This window comes from Molothrus ater, chromosome 7 (genome assembly GCF_012460135.2).
Source record: "Molothrus ater isolate BHLD 08-10-18 breed brown headed cowbird chromosome 7, BPBGC_Mater_1.1, whole genome shotgun sequence".
NCBI classification, from domain to species: domain Eukaryota; kingdom Metazoa; phylum Chordata; class Aves; order Passeriformes; family Icteridae; genus Molothrus; species Molothrus ater.
Window position 1 is genome coordinate 32,412,289 of NC_050484.2, and position 15,461 is coordinate 32,427,749.

General features: G+C 43.2%; 1 protein-coding gene across 3 annotated transcripts in view; it reads left to right on the plus strand.

Moving 5' to 3' along the window:
• The window catches only part of THSD7B (thrombospondin type 1 domain containing 7B), a 299,024-nt gene that overhangs the window by 276,707 nt on the left and 6,856 nt on the right, over positions 1–15,461 (plus strand). For all 3 annotated transcript variants that reach the window (XM_054515442.1, XM_036386831.2, XM_054515443.1), the window contains exons 20-26: positions 737–852; positions 1,336–1,453; positions 7,747–7,892; positions 12,861–13,020; positions 13,366–13,539; positions 13,629–13,724; positions 14,796–14,878. In XM_054515442.1, coding sequence (XP_054371417.1) covers positions 737–852; positions 1,336–1,453; positions 7,747–7,892; positions 12,861–13,020; positions 13,366–13,539; positions 13,629–13,724; positions 14,796–14,878 — 893 coding nt within the window. The remainder of the gene's footprint in view (positions 1–736; positions 853–1,335; positions 1,454–7,746; positions 7,893–12,860; positions 13,021–13,365; positions 13,540–13,628; positions 13,725–14,795; positions 14,879–15,461) is intronic.

Here is a 15,461-nt window from a genome sequence, read left to right on the forward strand (position 1 = left end):
GTTTTCTTCTCATCCTTCTTATTTATTGGTGGTGTATGGAAATTTTAGTGGCTTCTGTTATGCTTTTTGTTTATTTTAAATGGTGTTTTAAAGCTTATTTCAGTTTAGTTGTATTCCAACCAACATAATTTCAGACACGTAATAAGATATTAATTTCCTTCCACTAGAAATACTGCTTTTATTCCATGACTATTAGAGTTTAGTTTTAAATAATGGATAGCTTTGCCTGGAGACAAAAACAGGTTAAACCAGAGTTCCCCTTCAGAAACTTCCCCAGCTGCTTTATCAAAGTGGAATTTTACTTCAGACAATAGAGCCTTGTACCTGTGCCAAGTGGATTGAGCTGATAGCCTTTATCAGTGTTCAACATGTGCACTCTGATGTAGCGGTGTCATCACGGGATGCGGTATGGGACTGAGGAGAGAACGTGTCTCCTCTGAGGCTTGCCTGGCTCTGAGAACAACTTTCTTTTGTGTGGGGGGTTGTTCTTGGCTGTGGGATGCCCTGACATGGGGAAGTGCTGCTGTGGGTGAAGGTAACACCCATGTTCAGGGCTTCAGAGCCGGGCTGGCTGGGGCTTTGAGCTACCTGGTCTAGGGGAAGGTGTCCCTGCCACGGCAGGGGATTGAAGCTACACAATCTTTAGGGTCCCTTCCAAGCCATTCTGTGATTGTATGACTCTGTGTTGGGTGTAAAGCTGAGCTGCAGCAGTGCACCCTTTGCTTTGTGTCTGCAGGCTGGAGCGGGTGCCAGCTGGGTGCCAATGCCACCTGTGGTCACGGTGAGCGCCGCCGCCTCCTGAGCTGCCGGCGCAGCGACGGGGCCACGGTCAGCATGCAGCTGTGCCAGAGGGTGAGTGAGCAGCCTGGGACACACCCTGGGATTCCAGAGGGATGGGGGGCCTCCTGATCCACGCTAAGACATTCCCCATAAATGGGGAAAGGGTTTTGTATGGTGCTGGGAGCACCCAGCTGGGAGCTTTGGGAAACAGAAGGGTGTCTGTGGGTGGTGTCACTTTTTGACTCCAACACACGGGCCATGTCTACCAACCCTGCATCCCAAAGCTGGGGACCAGGGAGGGGATTGTGTCCTGCTGTTGGAAATCTAGGTTTGTCCTTTTGGTATGAGACCCAAACACTGAGGGATGCTTAGATGTGAAACTCTTCAACACTGAAGCAGCATTCCCCCATTACACCCTTGGGAAAGCTCCTCATAAACACCACTGGAGCTCTGCTGGTGCCCCGCAGAGTTGCTGCCAGCTCTTGCTTGGGTGCCTGGCTGTGGCAGGAGGTGGCTGGGGCCTGGGGAAGCTGATGCCTGTGTTTCCTGTCACAGCTGCACCTGGAGAAGCCCGTGCCCACGAGCAGCCGGTGCGTGGTGGGGTGTGCCGTGGACTGCCAGCTCTCCCCGTGGTCAGCCTGGTCGCAGTGCTCCCACACGTGTGGCGCTGGCGGTGAGTCCCTGCCTGCCCTCCTGTCCCCCACAGCTCAGCAGGGCAGCACACACTGCACCCACAGGCCCAGGTGGGCTCAGGCAGTCCCTGAGTAGGGGTGCAGAGCTCAGGGAGAGCCTCGATCCACACCCGAATCCTTCAGAGGTGGTTTTGGACACTCTCGGGGTCCTGAGGTGGTGGGTGTTCAGAGCACAGCAGGCTATTTTCAAATTACTCTAAAGTGAAAAATGCAACTTGGGGAAAAAGTAGTCAGATGTCTGGAGGATTATTTATTAATTAATTCAAACTCTCAGAATTCAGTCACAGCAACTGTTCACCCCAGAGATGGGGAGTATGTAAAGCTAGCAAAGAGCTTGGGAATGTTAAAAGTTTCTGAAGAGATTAATAGCTAAATACAAATTCTCTGGTGAAGTAATTTTTAGGAACATAATTGTATCCTTTTGAAGAAAACACACAAAGACTATTTTTCATTATTTAGTGTATGCCTCTATCTCCATCTTGCATCCACAGGTCCCTTAACACTTACATGACCCCAGTACCTTCAGCAAGACTTTCTATAGCCAGTAGTGCTCACCAGCATACAAAAAGTGAAAGGATTAGGACCTTTTTCAACGTATGTGATTTAAAATACCCTTTGAGTATTGACATGAGGAAATGCATTGAAGGTTTTATTCTCAATAAGCTTGGGATTTTATTTCCCTGGCCTCTGATGTGCATTAGATGTACAGCTAATGGTCTTTAAGATTCAATAGCCATAATGTATGTTTGAATCAAATTCACTTAAGGTCAAAAAGAAAAAAGCTCTTAACTTCCATAAAATGATTCCTTCAGATGGATTCCAGAGATCAAAGCGCGTTACAGAGAAAGCTTAATATTTGGATTAGTGCTGTTCTTTCTTTGCTGAGCTTTTAGCCCGTTTGTGAAGTAGTGCTTTCTTAACAGAAATGAATAATTCATGGACAGTGTTTTAACAACAACACACTGGGAGTACTATTAATTCCAAATTTTTTTTCCTTTAAAATCCATTTTGGATTGTTAATGCTTGTGTTGCTGAATAAACTTAATTTAATTTTTTGAGTGTCCTATCACTAACTAAGTTAAACAGAGTACAGTGCAAAAGCAGGTTGGAATGTTTTCCTGGCTTTTAGCATGCTCAAGGAGCAGCTCACCCTATATAGTACCTGACGGTTTTTTCATCCTGAGCTCTTATATTGCATAGTTTGCAGAAGGAGGTACTTGAGTGAAGATGCTTGTATTTGGCCCCTGATCCTGAAATGCTTGTGCAAATTCCAGAGACTGGTTAAAGAGCTGCCAATGAGTACAAGGAGTTACTTCATGTCCTAAATCAGATGAAAGCTGGAAACATTTGTGCCTTGCTGAAAGAGACTTTCCAGTGGGTGTCTTGGCTTTGGGTGCCAAACCTCATTGAGGCTGCTTGAACCACACAGTCAAGCCCAAGCTCACCCTGGTTTATGGGTCATCCGTGAGCCTCAAAGATCATAACCCTGCCGTGCTGCTGGTGAGAGCTGTCTTGTACAGGCCACTGTACTACTGCTGTTGTTTAACTTGGATTTAAAAGCTGGAGATACTCTTCTGTGAGCCTACAGCAGCTAAGCAGCCAGGAAAACTGTCTTACAAACTGTGTCATGAAGAAGCCAAGTTTTGCTCGGTCCTTCTCTACCACTTGAACAACTTTGCAGGGACCCAAGAGCCTTCTGAACCTCATGCCAAAGCAGAAGCATCAGTGAAATGGAAGTGCTCTGCATCCAGGTTATTCAGAGCACATTTTATTTTCCTGCAGCCTCAGTCCTGATCTGACTTTTGCTGTATCAACTCAGGAGTGTGGAGCTACTCTGGACCAAATATCCCTGGTGGAGTGACCTTGGCACCAGTCCTGTGGCAGTGGCCCTTGTGAGGTTCCAACAGCACAGACAGTGTCACTCCAGCTGCTTCACCGAGTGCCAGTGGGTTGTAAATACTCCTGGATGATAACAATAACAGAGAAGATTTTACTTGTGCACTCAGAGGAACACAGCAAGGGTTTCCAGCCAGAAGGGTCATGGACTGCGACACCTTTGAAGTCACCCTTGGTTTCTCAAGGGCATTCGTGGGAGTAGGATGGAGCCTCAAATTAGATAGGAAAAAACAAAGGATGACAACAAATGAGCTGTGGGAATTGGCTGTAGTAAACACTCGTAACTGCTTCCCTTTGCCAGTAATTGCCTAGTGTTTGGTACAGCTAAAATGCAGGGCATAGGTGCTCAGTGTGCAGAAATAACTCACAGCAAGTGGAATGCAGCATTGCTGGGTCAGCTCACAACAATATTTTGCATTTCTGGCTTTTTTTTGGAGAGTCTGCAGAAGCATCATAAAGGACTTCAAAGAGAAACATAATTTAAATATAACTCAGGTCAAAATTTAGTGTTGCTGGATGTGTGTTTTCACTTGGTTTTTTACTCAAGGATTGTTGCTAACATTTTTATTCTGTTTTTTCCAGTAACAGTTTGATGTGATATATTTTAATGGGTGGTACCTCAAAGTGAGGTAACACTCGGGTGTTGTTTTATGAAATAATGCATTTAAACATGAAGTGGTGCTGCTGTGCATGTGGTGCTGGCATCTAACCCAGTTGTGGTGCACAGCAGCCAAAGGCTAATATATTGATTTTTATGAATGATGATGAATAAAGCAGGTCTCTCTTTCCTGCCTGTGCTAAGCCTGTGGAGATGTGTAACTGATGTTTGCCTGTTGCAGCTCTAGTTCTGGGCAGCATCTGCTCAGGATGCTGGCTAGGGCTTTATGCTGACACTGGGTTATATATAAGGTTCCTTATATCAGTTGTTGTATTGCTATGAAAAGATGTATGGAACTGCTTTAATGGATGATGCTTCCCCAGCCTGAACCAAAGTTACTGGAAAGATGTTTGGTAAGGATAATCCCCAGCAAATTAAATTTCCTTTGTTAAGGCAAATGAATACATGAGGATGCTGAATTTTTCTATATGAACATTTTCCAATCCCACATGGCTTCTCTCAAGGTCTCCAACAGGACTGCTAAACTATAAAACCACCTACAGCTGTGCTTTGCCACTTACAAAGCTGACTTTATCTGATAAATTACAGGATTTACCATGTTGCTGCTCCTTACTCAGTCCTCAGACCCCCAGGGACCATAGCAGGCTGCAGAGAGATGTGAATCCCAACACCAGAGTGACCTGTGGGATTGAAGTGAAGGGGCACAAGGATGCACACAACGGAAAAATTTGCTTGTTGTATTCTTCACTGGATCATCACCACTTTGGGAAAATATTTTTGCTGTTGCCTTCTGAAGAAGAACTCCTTGTGATGCTTTCTCCCCTGCTACTCAAACTTGGCAAGCTCCAGTCTGGCAGTGGGAGATGTTGCTGGGGATGCCCCAGTGCTGCTGGAAGGCCTGGCAGTGGGAAGGGGATGAAGAGCCCTATTTATCACCTGCCCCACTTGCTTGGGACTGGACCTAATCTGACCTCCAGGGCTTATTTAAGTAACTTGATCCCTGCTCTGGTCTTGTGGTTCCTTGATAGACCTGTGTTTTATGTGCTCTGCTCAAACTCACTGAACAGCTTACAACGTGTTGGTCATTGGGACTGGGATGAAACATAGCAGGAATTTGAATCTTCTTGGTTTCAGCTGTGACACATCACTTTGTGGGGATAAAGTGCAAGTAATGGCAAGAATTTTTTGGGGGTAAAAAAAATCTTACTCTTCTGATTTGAAAATATAATCCCATATTCCTGAGATGCAATTCTTGCTGCTGGCACAAAACAGAATTTTAAGTGACCAGCATTAGCAAGATTGGCCTCTTTTGTTTTTTCCCTTTCCAAACTAATTTGAGGATATGAAGAAATGTTTATTTTCAATTTCAGCACACTTCTGTATCACATAACATTGCAGAGCAGAGGAATCAGAGATGTGGCCAATTCATTGGAAAATTAGAGAAAAAAAAATCAAAGGAAAATTAAATAACTAGGATTGCTTCAACTCTTCTACAGTTTGTATTGGAAACAAATTAATTTCAGATGCAGTGAGATTCTGTTCTGAATAGGCAGCAAAAGATAAGGCATTTAAAAATAAAAAATGGAGTTTTTCTGCTACTTGAGTGGTAATCGAGCACCTAGATAATGTTTTTAGAGTAAAAAAAAATAGAGCCTTAAGAAACTCACTGCAGTCATTGTGCAAAGAAAGGTTTCAATGAAATTTCTTTCTTCAGTTATTCATTCACAGTGTTAAAAGAAAGTGATAGACTGAGTCAAGCCTGACCACTGGGACTGTAGTGAGTTTCAGCAGTTTGGATAACCAACTGTAGGAAACCAAAATGGAAAGAAAAGTTGCTAATTCCTCTTTCTGTTCAGTGATCTTCCCATTTACATATTGCTAGATACATGTTAAACAGAGTGTACAAAAGGAAATTATTTAGTTAATTAAAAGAGCTTGATGAATGCTTCAGGCTTTCAAGTCCCTCCTAATGAAATTGGATCTTTTAACCTTAGGAGACCTCCTTTTCCTTAGCTCCATGCAGGGAGCTGGTGCCTGGCAGGGTGCCCCAGAGCCCTGCAGCCACAGGCTTCCCGCTGTTTCCCAAAGAGCCTTTTCCATTGCTCACCAACACTCAGCATTCAGCATTTAGACTAATTTGGCAAATCGGATCTCTGCATGAAGAGGAGGGAACAGCTAATTTTGGCCAGTTGGGCTGGGGAGAGCTGTTGTGGAGTTCATCTAGCAGCAGGCTGGGAGATTCCTCTTCCCTTGCTCTGATCTCTGAGTGAACAACAGGACTTTTCCCTTTCCCTTCCCCTTCCCCTTTTCTTTTTCTGCTTTTCCTGTCCTCTCCTCTTCCATCCTTCTCCTCCTCTTCTCCTTTCCTTTTTCCTTTCCTTCCTCCTTTCCTCTCAGCTGGTAGGATTTTTTCCACCTCCTAAGTATCTGATTCTGTGATGGCTGAATGCACAGTCATGTGGGTAACAGCTTTTATCACCACTTCTGTTACAAACTCCCAAGGGCTGGGGGATTAAAACTGGAAAAGGAAGAAGTCTTAAAATTGGTTTTAATGGGTTTAAAAACAAAATTCAGTGGGTCAGAGCAAGGGAATAAAGGTAAGAGAACTTGCTAAGTTATACATCAGTGCCTTTTCCAGGTGTGTCTGCTTTTAATTTTTATTTGCTAAAATGTTTTGCTCTGTGGATAGTCATGATGACAGATATCAGAGATGAGCCTTACACCTGCAGTGTCCTTAATTAAAAATCATGTGCATAAATAGCTGGGAGAAGGATCTGGCTGGGTATTGCAGCCTCCCTGTTTTGCAGGGTGTTTGCTCCCCCTCCAGACTCCCTTCTGCTCACAAAAGCAGCTGAAGGGTGGTGATCCAAAAGAGAGAGCTCCACCACAACACCTTATCTCTTCCTTTGCACTGGCTTAGCAATTACCACTCGCCTCTGCCTTGTTGTATTTGTCTGCCCTTACTGCCCAGACCTTTCAGTTTTTAACTCAAATCCACACGTATTGAAAGACAGGGCAGAAATTTTATCCCCAGCACAATCTTCTGCATCCCACTGCATAAGGGCTTTTTCTTTTCCACTTTTCTTTTTAATTGGAGATGGAATTCTAATTGAAACATTTTGAGTGAAAACATTCCTGGACATAAATGGACAGCAAAGGAGGCAGAAATGGAATTGCTGTAAGTTTAATGAATATATTCAGTTTTATTAGTTCAAAAGTAGTACCATAATTGCTTTTTCCATTCAGTGGCTGAAGAAGTTTTCACCAATAATAAATAGGTTTTTTAATGGAAATGGTAGAAGTGGTTATGGACGGTAATAGCCACTACAGTGTTTGCAGTTTTCAAATTAGGTCCACATAATTGCTCATAAAAAGAAAATTTCATTTGTTAAAAATCTCTGAAAACATATTGAATGTGTAATGGTAGAAATGCTGCTGCCATAGGAATTATTTTCCTGTCATATTTAATAATCAGGATCTAGTCAAGTATTTAAATGTGTTGCATAAACAAATACTATATTTGGAAAACATACAAAACCATGTTTAAAAAGTGTGCTTGAAAATATCAGCGACTGCATTTCTTAGACTTAGCAATCGCATCCCTATTATCCAAACAGTCTTCCCAATTAATTGCTTTTTTAACAGATTTTAGCGCTGGGAAATGAACCAGGAATGCTGATAAATTACAAAATCTGTCTTTCTTTCCTCCTTCCTCTGTGTCTGGCTGTGTCTCTGCTGGCTCTGTGCTGTCTGTCCTAGGCCAGATGGTGCGTGGGCGCTCCGTGGTGCTGCGGGCGGCGGGCGAGGGCAGACCCTGCCCGGAGCAGCTCACCCAGCACAGGAGCTGCCCAGTGAAGCCCTGCTACAGCTGGCTGCTGGGGCCCTGGTCTCCCTGCACGGTCCAGGTAGGAATTTCTCCAGAGCTTCCCCCTGCCCGGGGTCAACGGCAAAATCCATCATCAGTTTGTGGGATTAATTGCTGGTCGTGGGCTCGAGGTGTGTCTGTGGCTGGTGGAGGTCTGCAGGGAAGAGGGGGAAGTTCAGGAGTGGTGAACCCCTGCCCCTCAACTTCAACCATCAGCTGCCATTCATGAGGGGTGATATGGGTTGAGCTCATGGAATTACTGTAGGGGATTTATGGATTGAATGGGGTTGACTGGGCATAGTCATGGTGACCTATAATTTAATTACATAAAATATCTCTAGCAAGAAAATAGATGCACTAGATATCAAGACAGCTAAGCCTTTTTTAATCTTTTTTTATTTCCTTTTTTTTTTTGAAGGAGTGTACAGCAGGTCTTCCCCCCCAGGTCTCCAGTACAATAGTGTGAGTTATTGTGTGAAGGGCTGGTTTCGACTTTCTCCTTACCCTGGCTATCTTTTTAATGATCTAAAAATGTCTGGATTCAGTTCCCATGTGCTGTCCCTATGCCTGCCACCTTTGCTCAGCACTGGGGTCATCATTTTTTCACTGGCAATGACTTCCATCAAGCTTGAATTGACTTTTTCTTCCCCTCCATGCTTTTTCTTCTCTCCTTATCTGTTAGATCACATTTCCAATATTAAAACATATTAGTTGGTAACCCAGTTTAAGCAGAGGTGAATCTTTCACAGTGAGGTTTATCAGCCTGCTTAAATCTGGCTTTGGTGAGATGGAGGCAGAAATGTGGTGGAATAGAGCCCTGTCTGGTCCCAGGGGACAGGACCTGTGCCAGATCTGTGGCTGCTTCTCCACATTATATTGTGTAGGAGATTGAAGCCAATAATGCGCATAAAGGCACACATCTCTTGTGATTTCTGCTCTGCCAGTGCCTTGAATACCCACGTGGCTTCTCACAGTGGTGGAGGGATGTGAAGTGAATATGTGAGTGGCACAATAAATACCCAGAATTGTCTTAGGTTTTCACAAATGAAATCTGGATTGTGACAGTCCAAGATCAGAGAAACAGAAGTATATTTATATTTTCTCTAATCAACAGCTCATTGCAACTACTGATGTGAAGGTGGTCCTTATATGTGCTGTACTCAGCATGTATAAAATGTATAAAGCATATGTATAACATAAATAGAACAAAATGATAGTATCAGCTGATATTTTGTATAGCTAACATAAGCAGGTTCTGTTAAGCATCAGGGAAGAGACTTTCAACCATAGGAGCTAACACACCTGATAAAAAAAAAATAGTAGGGAAGCTGATTGAAGGCCATGGCTTACTCCAGATAAATAACATGTTGTGCAGATTAAATTGTGCCCATCCCAAACCCAGCTAAATTTCAGCTCAGAGCGAGTAATCACATTGTTCTGTAACCCAGATACCATCCCTGCATTCAGTGAGTTAGAGCCTGCTTCTCTCCTTCAATTACCACAGAGCAGTTTCTCTCCCCTTTGCTTTGTTTTGGAGAGAAGCCATTCTATTCATGTTCACTTCTCTTTAATGAGGTGCTTAGGAATTAAATGTAGTTCATAAATACAGAGTGATTTATTCCTGTGCTTTACCCAAAAAGAAGCTTAAGCCTGTGCTCTAAAGAAAGCTTTCAGAATTCCTGTTTTCAAGGATGCTTTGTGAAATAAGGTAAAGCATCCTATGGTAAAGCCATAATGCATGGTGTGAAAGTGTCTTCCTGTAATAATAGAAATGGGGCAATTAATTATAAGGCTAAAATATTTTTTCCTTGTATTATAACTGAGACTGCAATTCCTAGTTGTAGGAGGACTATTTTATGCTAAATTGACTTCATGTGAATAATTAGAGGTGTCTTTGTGGTTAGGAATAGAGCCTGCTAAGTGTTCTGTGTTGCTTGATTCTCACAGTATGGAAATCTGTGTGTAATTGCACACATCCCAGGCACACCTGTGGCAGCATGGGGCATTTCCTCTGCATTCAGAGGGGTGCAGAACTTAGGAACTGGTCAGTACATCCAATTTTAAAGGGTTACAGGACATTTATAATTCTCCTCCTAGATGTGAAGTGGTTTACTCTGATTAGCTCAAAAAAAGGGAAAAAATTAGCAGTGTCTGACACTGTTCATTATTTTTTCCATTAAGGGAATATAAGTGGAATAGCCAGGCATTATCAAACACGAGCTGGCTGACATTCCTAAAAAGACTAAGAACCTTTCCTTTCTAATGATTTTAAAACCACTCCCTTAAATGTGATCACACAACACTCCCTCATTAGAGAGACTTTTACCTGATTAAATGCTCATCAACCTGGGAAAGCATTGCCCAATCAACATTTACCTAAAATAATTGTGAACACATGAACTCCAGTAAAAGCCAAAAAGGGAAAACTTTTCTTCAAGGCACATCTGGGTGAAGCATCTCATTAGGGCTGTTACCTCCTGTCTTGTTAGGGTGTTCTATGTGGGAAGCATCAGATGTGATGGGAGAGAGGGCTCGTGGAGATGCTGCCTTACATTAGTGTGTTACTGAACTCCAGAGATTCCTGACTGTCCAACACAGGAGATGTAAACCTTCTCATTTTCCCATCAGGGTGAGAGGTGGAGGCTCCATGCAGGTGCTGGTGGAAGGGCACATACATCCTGTTTTTAGGAAACCCAGCATGGGTTCTGTGTTCTCAGTAGGGTCAGCATAGGAGTTTTTGCAGACAAATGGCAGGAATCCTTCGTGGAAGTCAAATTCCCACATATTTCCAGCAAGGAGATCATGATGCAAGAGCCAAATCCTGGTCCTAGGCGAACCTCAGAGTATCACACTTTCCAGAGAAGAGCTTTTACAACAAAGAATTGATCCCTGAATTGAATATGTGATGGTTTCCTTGGCAGCTCTCCTCTGATAGCAGCTATTCCCTGCATCCTCAGTGAGCCATTGCTGGCACAAACTTCCTCTGTTCCACACCTGTTGATTAGATCTTCAAGTGTATAATTTTGGGGACATGAATAATTTTGAAGATGATAAGGAAGTTAATGCAGTGCTCCTGCATTGCTTAAGACCCTTTCAGATATACCAAAAAGCATCTCCTACTGTAAGTGACAGTGTGACATTTTAAATGTGTTCAGTTGATTGTAAAAAACCCATTGCTGGTCTTGAGAGAAAAAAAGCAAGTGGGAGCCACTGTTAAAAAGCAAATCTTTCTCTTTAGGATTGTTTTGAGAATTCATAGGTTTGGGTTTTGTTTTTTTTTTTATTCTAGACATTAGAAAATATGAATGAAGCTCCAATATAGTGTGATAGAAAAATGGAGAGTGTTGCCTGTGGCCTTTTATAGTGGAAACTGTTGTACTGAAAAAATTTATTGTTTTGACCTATTTATTACTCAGTATTCTTATTATTTATATATTGATTTGTATATAAATAATTATATAGAAGAAGTAGAAGAAGTATATTTTTGTCTGTAGAAGAAGTATATTTTTGAAAACTCTTCTTGTCTTCTCCAGTCATGTAGTCATTCTTTGAGTCACTTCAAACTGGAGATACTGCAGTTTGATTAGTGCCCATCTCCCCCAAGAATATTCTCCCTTCATCTTCTGTTCCCACCAGCCATTTCTAAGCACTCTAACCCAGTGGACAGCTGCATGAGTTTTTCACACACCATTAATCTCAGACCACAACAGAAGTTTCTGCAGTGAAACAGTAATTTAGAACAGTAAGTTACACACTGACTAAAGTGAAACACTGTTAAAAACCTGGAATCTGGCTGCATACAGTAAATCTACACTAATACTTCTTTAAGATGCTTTAGATTAGCAGCTGCTCTAAATCCAGCTAGTTATTTCTTTTTATTGTGGATCTGCAGCAGAAAGGAGGGAGAGAATGCAAAAGCTGCCAGGTGTGTGTAGGAGAGGCGTTCTTGAGATTCCTGCTAGCAAACCTGCTGCTGGATGAATGCACTCAGTAGGAACCATTCTGTTCTGCAGATGAAGTCCATTATTTTAAAAGAATCCACTGCCAAGAAATCCAAAGGAGCGTTTCCCTTGGTTATATAAAGGCAATGTTTCTTCCTTCTTCTTGAGTTTTGTTTACTGAATTTTTCTCAAGTGCCGTTTCCACAAGGCTTCAGGCGCGTGTTCATAAGGCATCATGCAGACATGAGGCACCTCAACAGCATCACAGCTCTTCATCTGATGGGAATGAAACAATTCCACTCTCTAGAAATAGCCTCAGTGCTTCATCTCTCAGAGCATCCTCGGCCCTCGATCATAACTTTAGCCCGGGAATATCGATTTTCCACTAAAGGATGTTCTCTTCAGTAGTTTGGTGTATGCCAGGGTATTTCAGGACTAGGATTATGAGCATGGAGTGGGCCCAGATGGAGCTTCCCTTTTCTTGTTCAAATGGGGTTTAGTGCTGACAGGTGATGGCTGATGGGTTGGGTGTTTTGGTAGTGTGTGTGATGTGAATTGGTGATCTCTGCTCCAGATCTGGTCACTCCCTTTAGAACATGACACAGACAGCCCACAGTGCAGGAAGGATTTTTGCTGTTGCGGGGTTTAAATCATGTGAGTGCTCTTCTTGGGCTGTATCATCAAAGGAGGGTGGAAGAAATGTCTGTTCCTTATGAGCAAGCTCTGGTCTTGGCTTCTTAAGAGAAACCCAAAATGCCCGTACTCGTCTAATTTGGCACTAATTAAGAATCAGTGAATTCATTAATTTGAGTAAAAGGCATGAAGGGCAGACCTCAAAGATGGTATTAATCCTTTATGAATGTACACTTTTGATAATGACACACTTTCCTGTGTGGCCCTGCCCCTGCCTCCAAGCTTCTGTGGAGAGGTGTACAGAGGAGATCTCCATCTGTCTTCTCATAACTGGGGATACTCTTGGGGACTTTTCATATAGAATCAACTGTGTTTCTTCTGTCATTTGCTAATGCCATTGATGTGTGCCTCTGTTCCCTTTCACCATCCTGTAGGGTGGACAGTGTGGAGATGGATTGCAAGTCCGCAACCTCACGTGTGTAGTGCATGATGCATCAGTTTCTGCTACATCCAAACCAGTAGAAAATGCATTATGTGGTGAGCTACCATCGAAAGAAAGTGTGCTGCAGTTACCCTGCTCTGTGCCTTGCCCAGGTAAAGGCTTTGGAAGGTCACAGTGAATTTTCTGCCTGTGGTAGCTGTCTGAGGTGGACATGCTCCCGTAGTTCTGAGTACTGTCAAGCCTTATAGCACAAATCTGTGCTTCAGCAGATCAGATAAATGCTCAGTCTGCTGTTTCTAGACCATCTAAGAAAGTCTTCCTTTGTTTTTTGAGAAAATGAGATACACCATGAAGCAGAAAATCCAAATATTTTTTACTACAGAGAGACATCCTAGGGATATTAAAGCTGCTGTATGCTTAGGTTAGCCTTATCCTTACCCTTACCCTTCAAGGCTAATTCTTTTTGAAAACCTGTGATTTCTTGTTTCGATGTGCAGGCGACTGCCACCTGACAGAGTGGTCAGAGTGGAGCTCCTGTGAGCTCACCTGCATCAGTGGCAGGAGCTTTGAGCTCACCGGGCGCCAGTCTCGATCCAGGGCCTTCATGGTGCAGGCTGCAGAGAACCGGGAGAGCTGCTCGGGACAGGAGATGGAGACACGGCCCTGCTCAGGTAGCTGGGACACAGCTCTGCTTCCTGCCCACCAGGAGCTTGTCCTGGGCTGGTTGCAAGGTGAGGAGTAACTGGCGTTGGTGTTGCAGGAGGGAAGTGTTACGACTACCTGTGGCAGACCAGCCCTTGGCGGGACAACGTGCGCATGGTGTGGTGCCAGCGCTCGGATGGAATCAATGTCACAGGTATGTCCCCGCATGGCCTCGCACACTTGTGAGTGAAATGTCCCCATGGAGGCTTTTCTGCTTCTGCATCTGTTGCTCAGAGGGAGTTGGGCATCCTTCTTTGCTCTTCCAGAAATTTCAGTTTGGATTTTTTGCGTGTAGGGAAGACCAACCTTGCTGTCAGCTCAGCATCACACACATATTGCACAGGAGTATTTGGGCTAATTGCCCTTACAGTCTGGCTGGTCATGGGAAGAAATGAGTGCACACATACTAAAGGGCTGCCTGGGCTGGCTTGCACAGCCCTCAGTTCAACCTTCCTGTGGCTGTGAAGAGCAGAAGAGAACATCACACGCATGGTAGAGACCCCATCTTCTGTACCTCCTCTTCTTTTCAAAACACAGGAGTCTCAAATCACTCCAACTGTGAGATTCCTGCTGTTGCCGTGACCTACAAATTCTGCCTGTGAAGGATGAAAAGGGGAATTCATGGTCAGAACTTTGAAGCTCTGTGAGATTGACAAAGGCAGTAGGGCTGCATGTCCATGGGATCTCTTTCAATATGCACAGGGTAAATGAGGAGAGACTGGAAAGGAAAACGCAGATGTTCATGTCTAGTTCTATTTATAATGACTAGTTAGGATAATAACAAAAGTCTTATGTGCAAAGGTTGCCAAGTATTTAAGAACTCATTAACATGTTTTTATTCCTATAGAAGCACAGGCTTTCCCAAGTGAGGATGGGCAAGGGCGTTATGTGGATTATGTCTTTTATGTAGATAAACCATTAATGAGGACACAGAAGATCTGCATCTAATTCTGGATTCTGTCCCCAACTTCCTATGTGGCCAATGGCAAATTGCTTAAATCTGTATATCTCTGTTCTCCATTAACAAGATGGGTATGATAATAATTCCCTGCCTTGTTAAGGCAAATTAATTAATGCGATGCCTACAGATATTATGTTAATGTGCTTAATAGACTAGTATTTAACTATATAAAATAAGCAGGCAAGCACTTCTTACACTGTGGTGATCTAAGACAAAAACATTTTGAAACATGCCCGTGAAGGCACTCAGTGTATTCTTTTGCAGGAGGGTGTCCTCTTCGGAGAAAACCTGCCGAGGTCCGGCACTGCAGCCCGCCGTGCAGAAAACCCTTCTCCTACTGCACACAGGTAACTGCTCACTGCAGAACAGGGCTGGGAAATTAACTCTGCAAGATTTAATCAGATTGCATCTTAGATTGCATTCCGGGACTTGGAAAATAGTTTAGTTTGTCCGTGGTACCACCTCGAGGATGTTGTGGGAATTTCATCCTGAAAGAAAACCATGAACCTGCACAAACGATGTGGTGTTGCAAGTTTGGGTTTGTTCTGTGGAGGGGTTTTGGTTTTAATTTTAATTGAGTGCTGTTGTAGTGTTCTTTAGAAAAGGGACTGTTTAAAACTTTTGTAAAAGAGGACATAAAGGAGCATCAATCACCTGTTTGGATCAAGAGTGTCAGAACCTCAGACAGACATTACAGGTATAAGACAATTAGCAAAGGAAAACAATATTAAAAAGCCATTTTAAAATAGAAATCCAGAAAACTGAGTATGTATTTAGCAAACCACAGGCTTCTAAAAAACCTCTTGAAGAAACTGCTTAGTCTGATCCAGGGTAATGGCTATTAGTCATAAGAAAGCTTCATTTTTATTTCACCTTGTGAAATACTGGAGTGGAAACATGTGAGGAGGGTTGGGGTCTGTAGGAGGATTG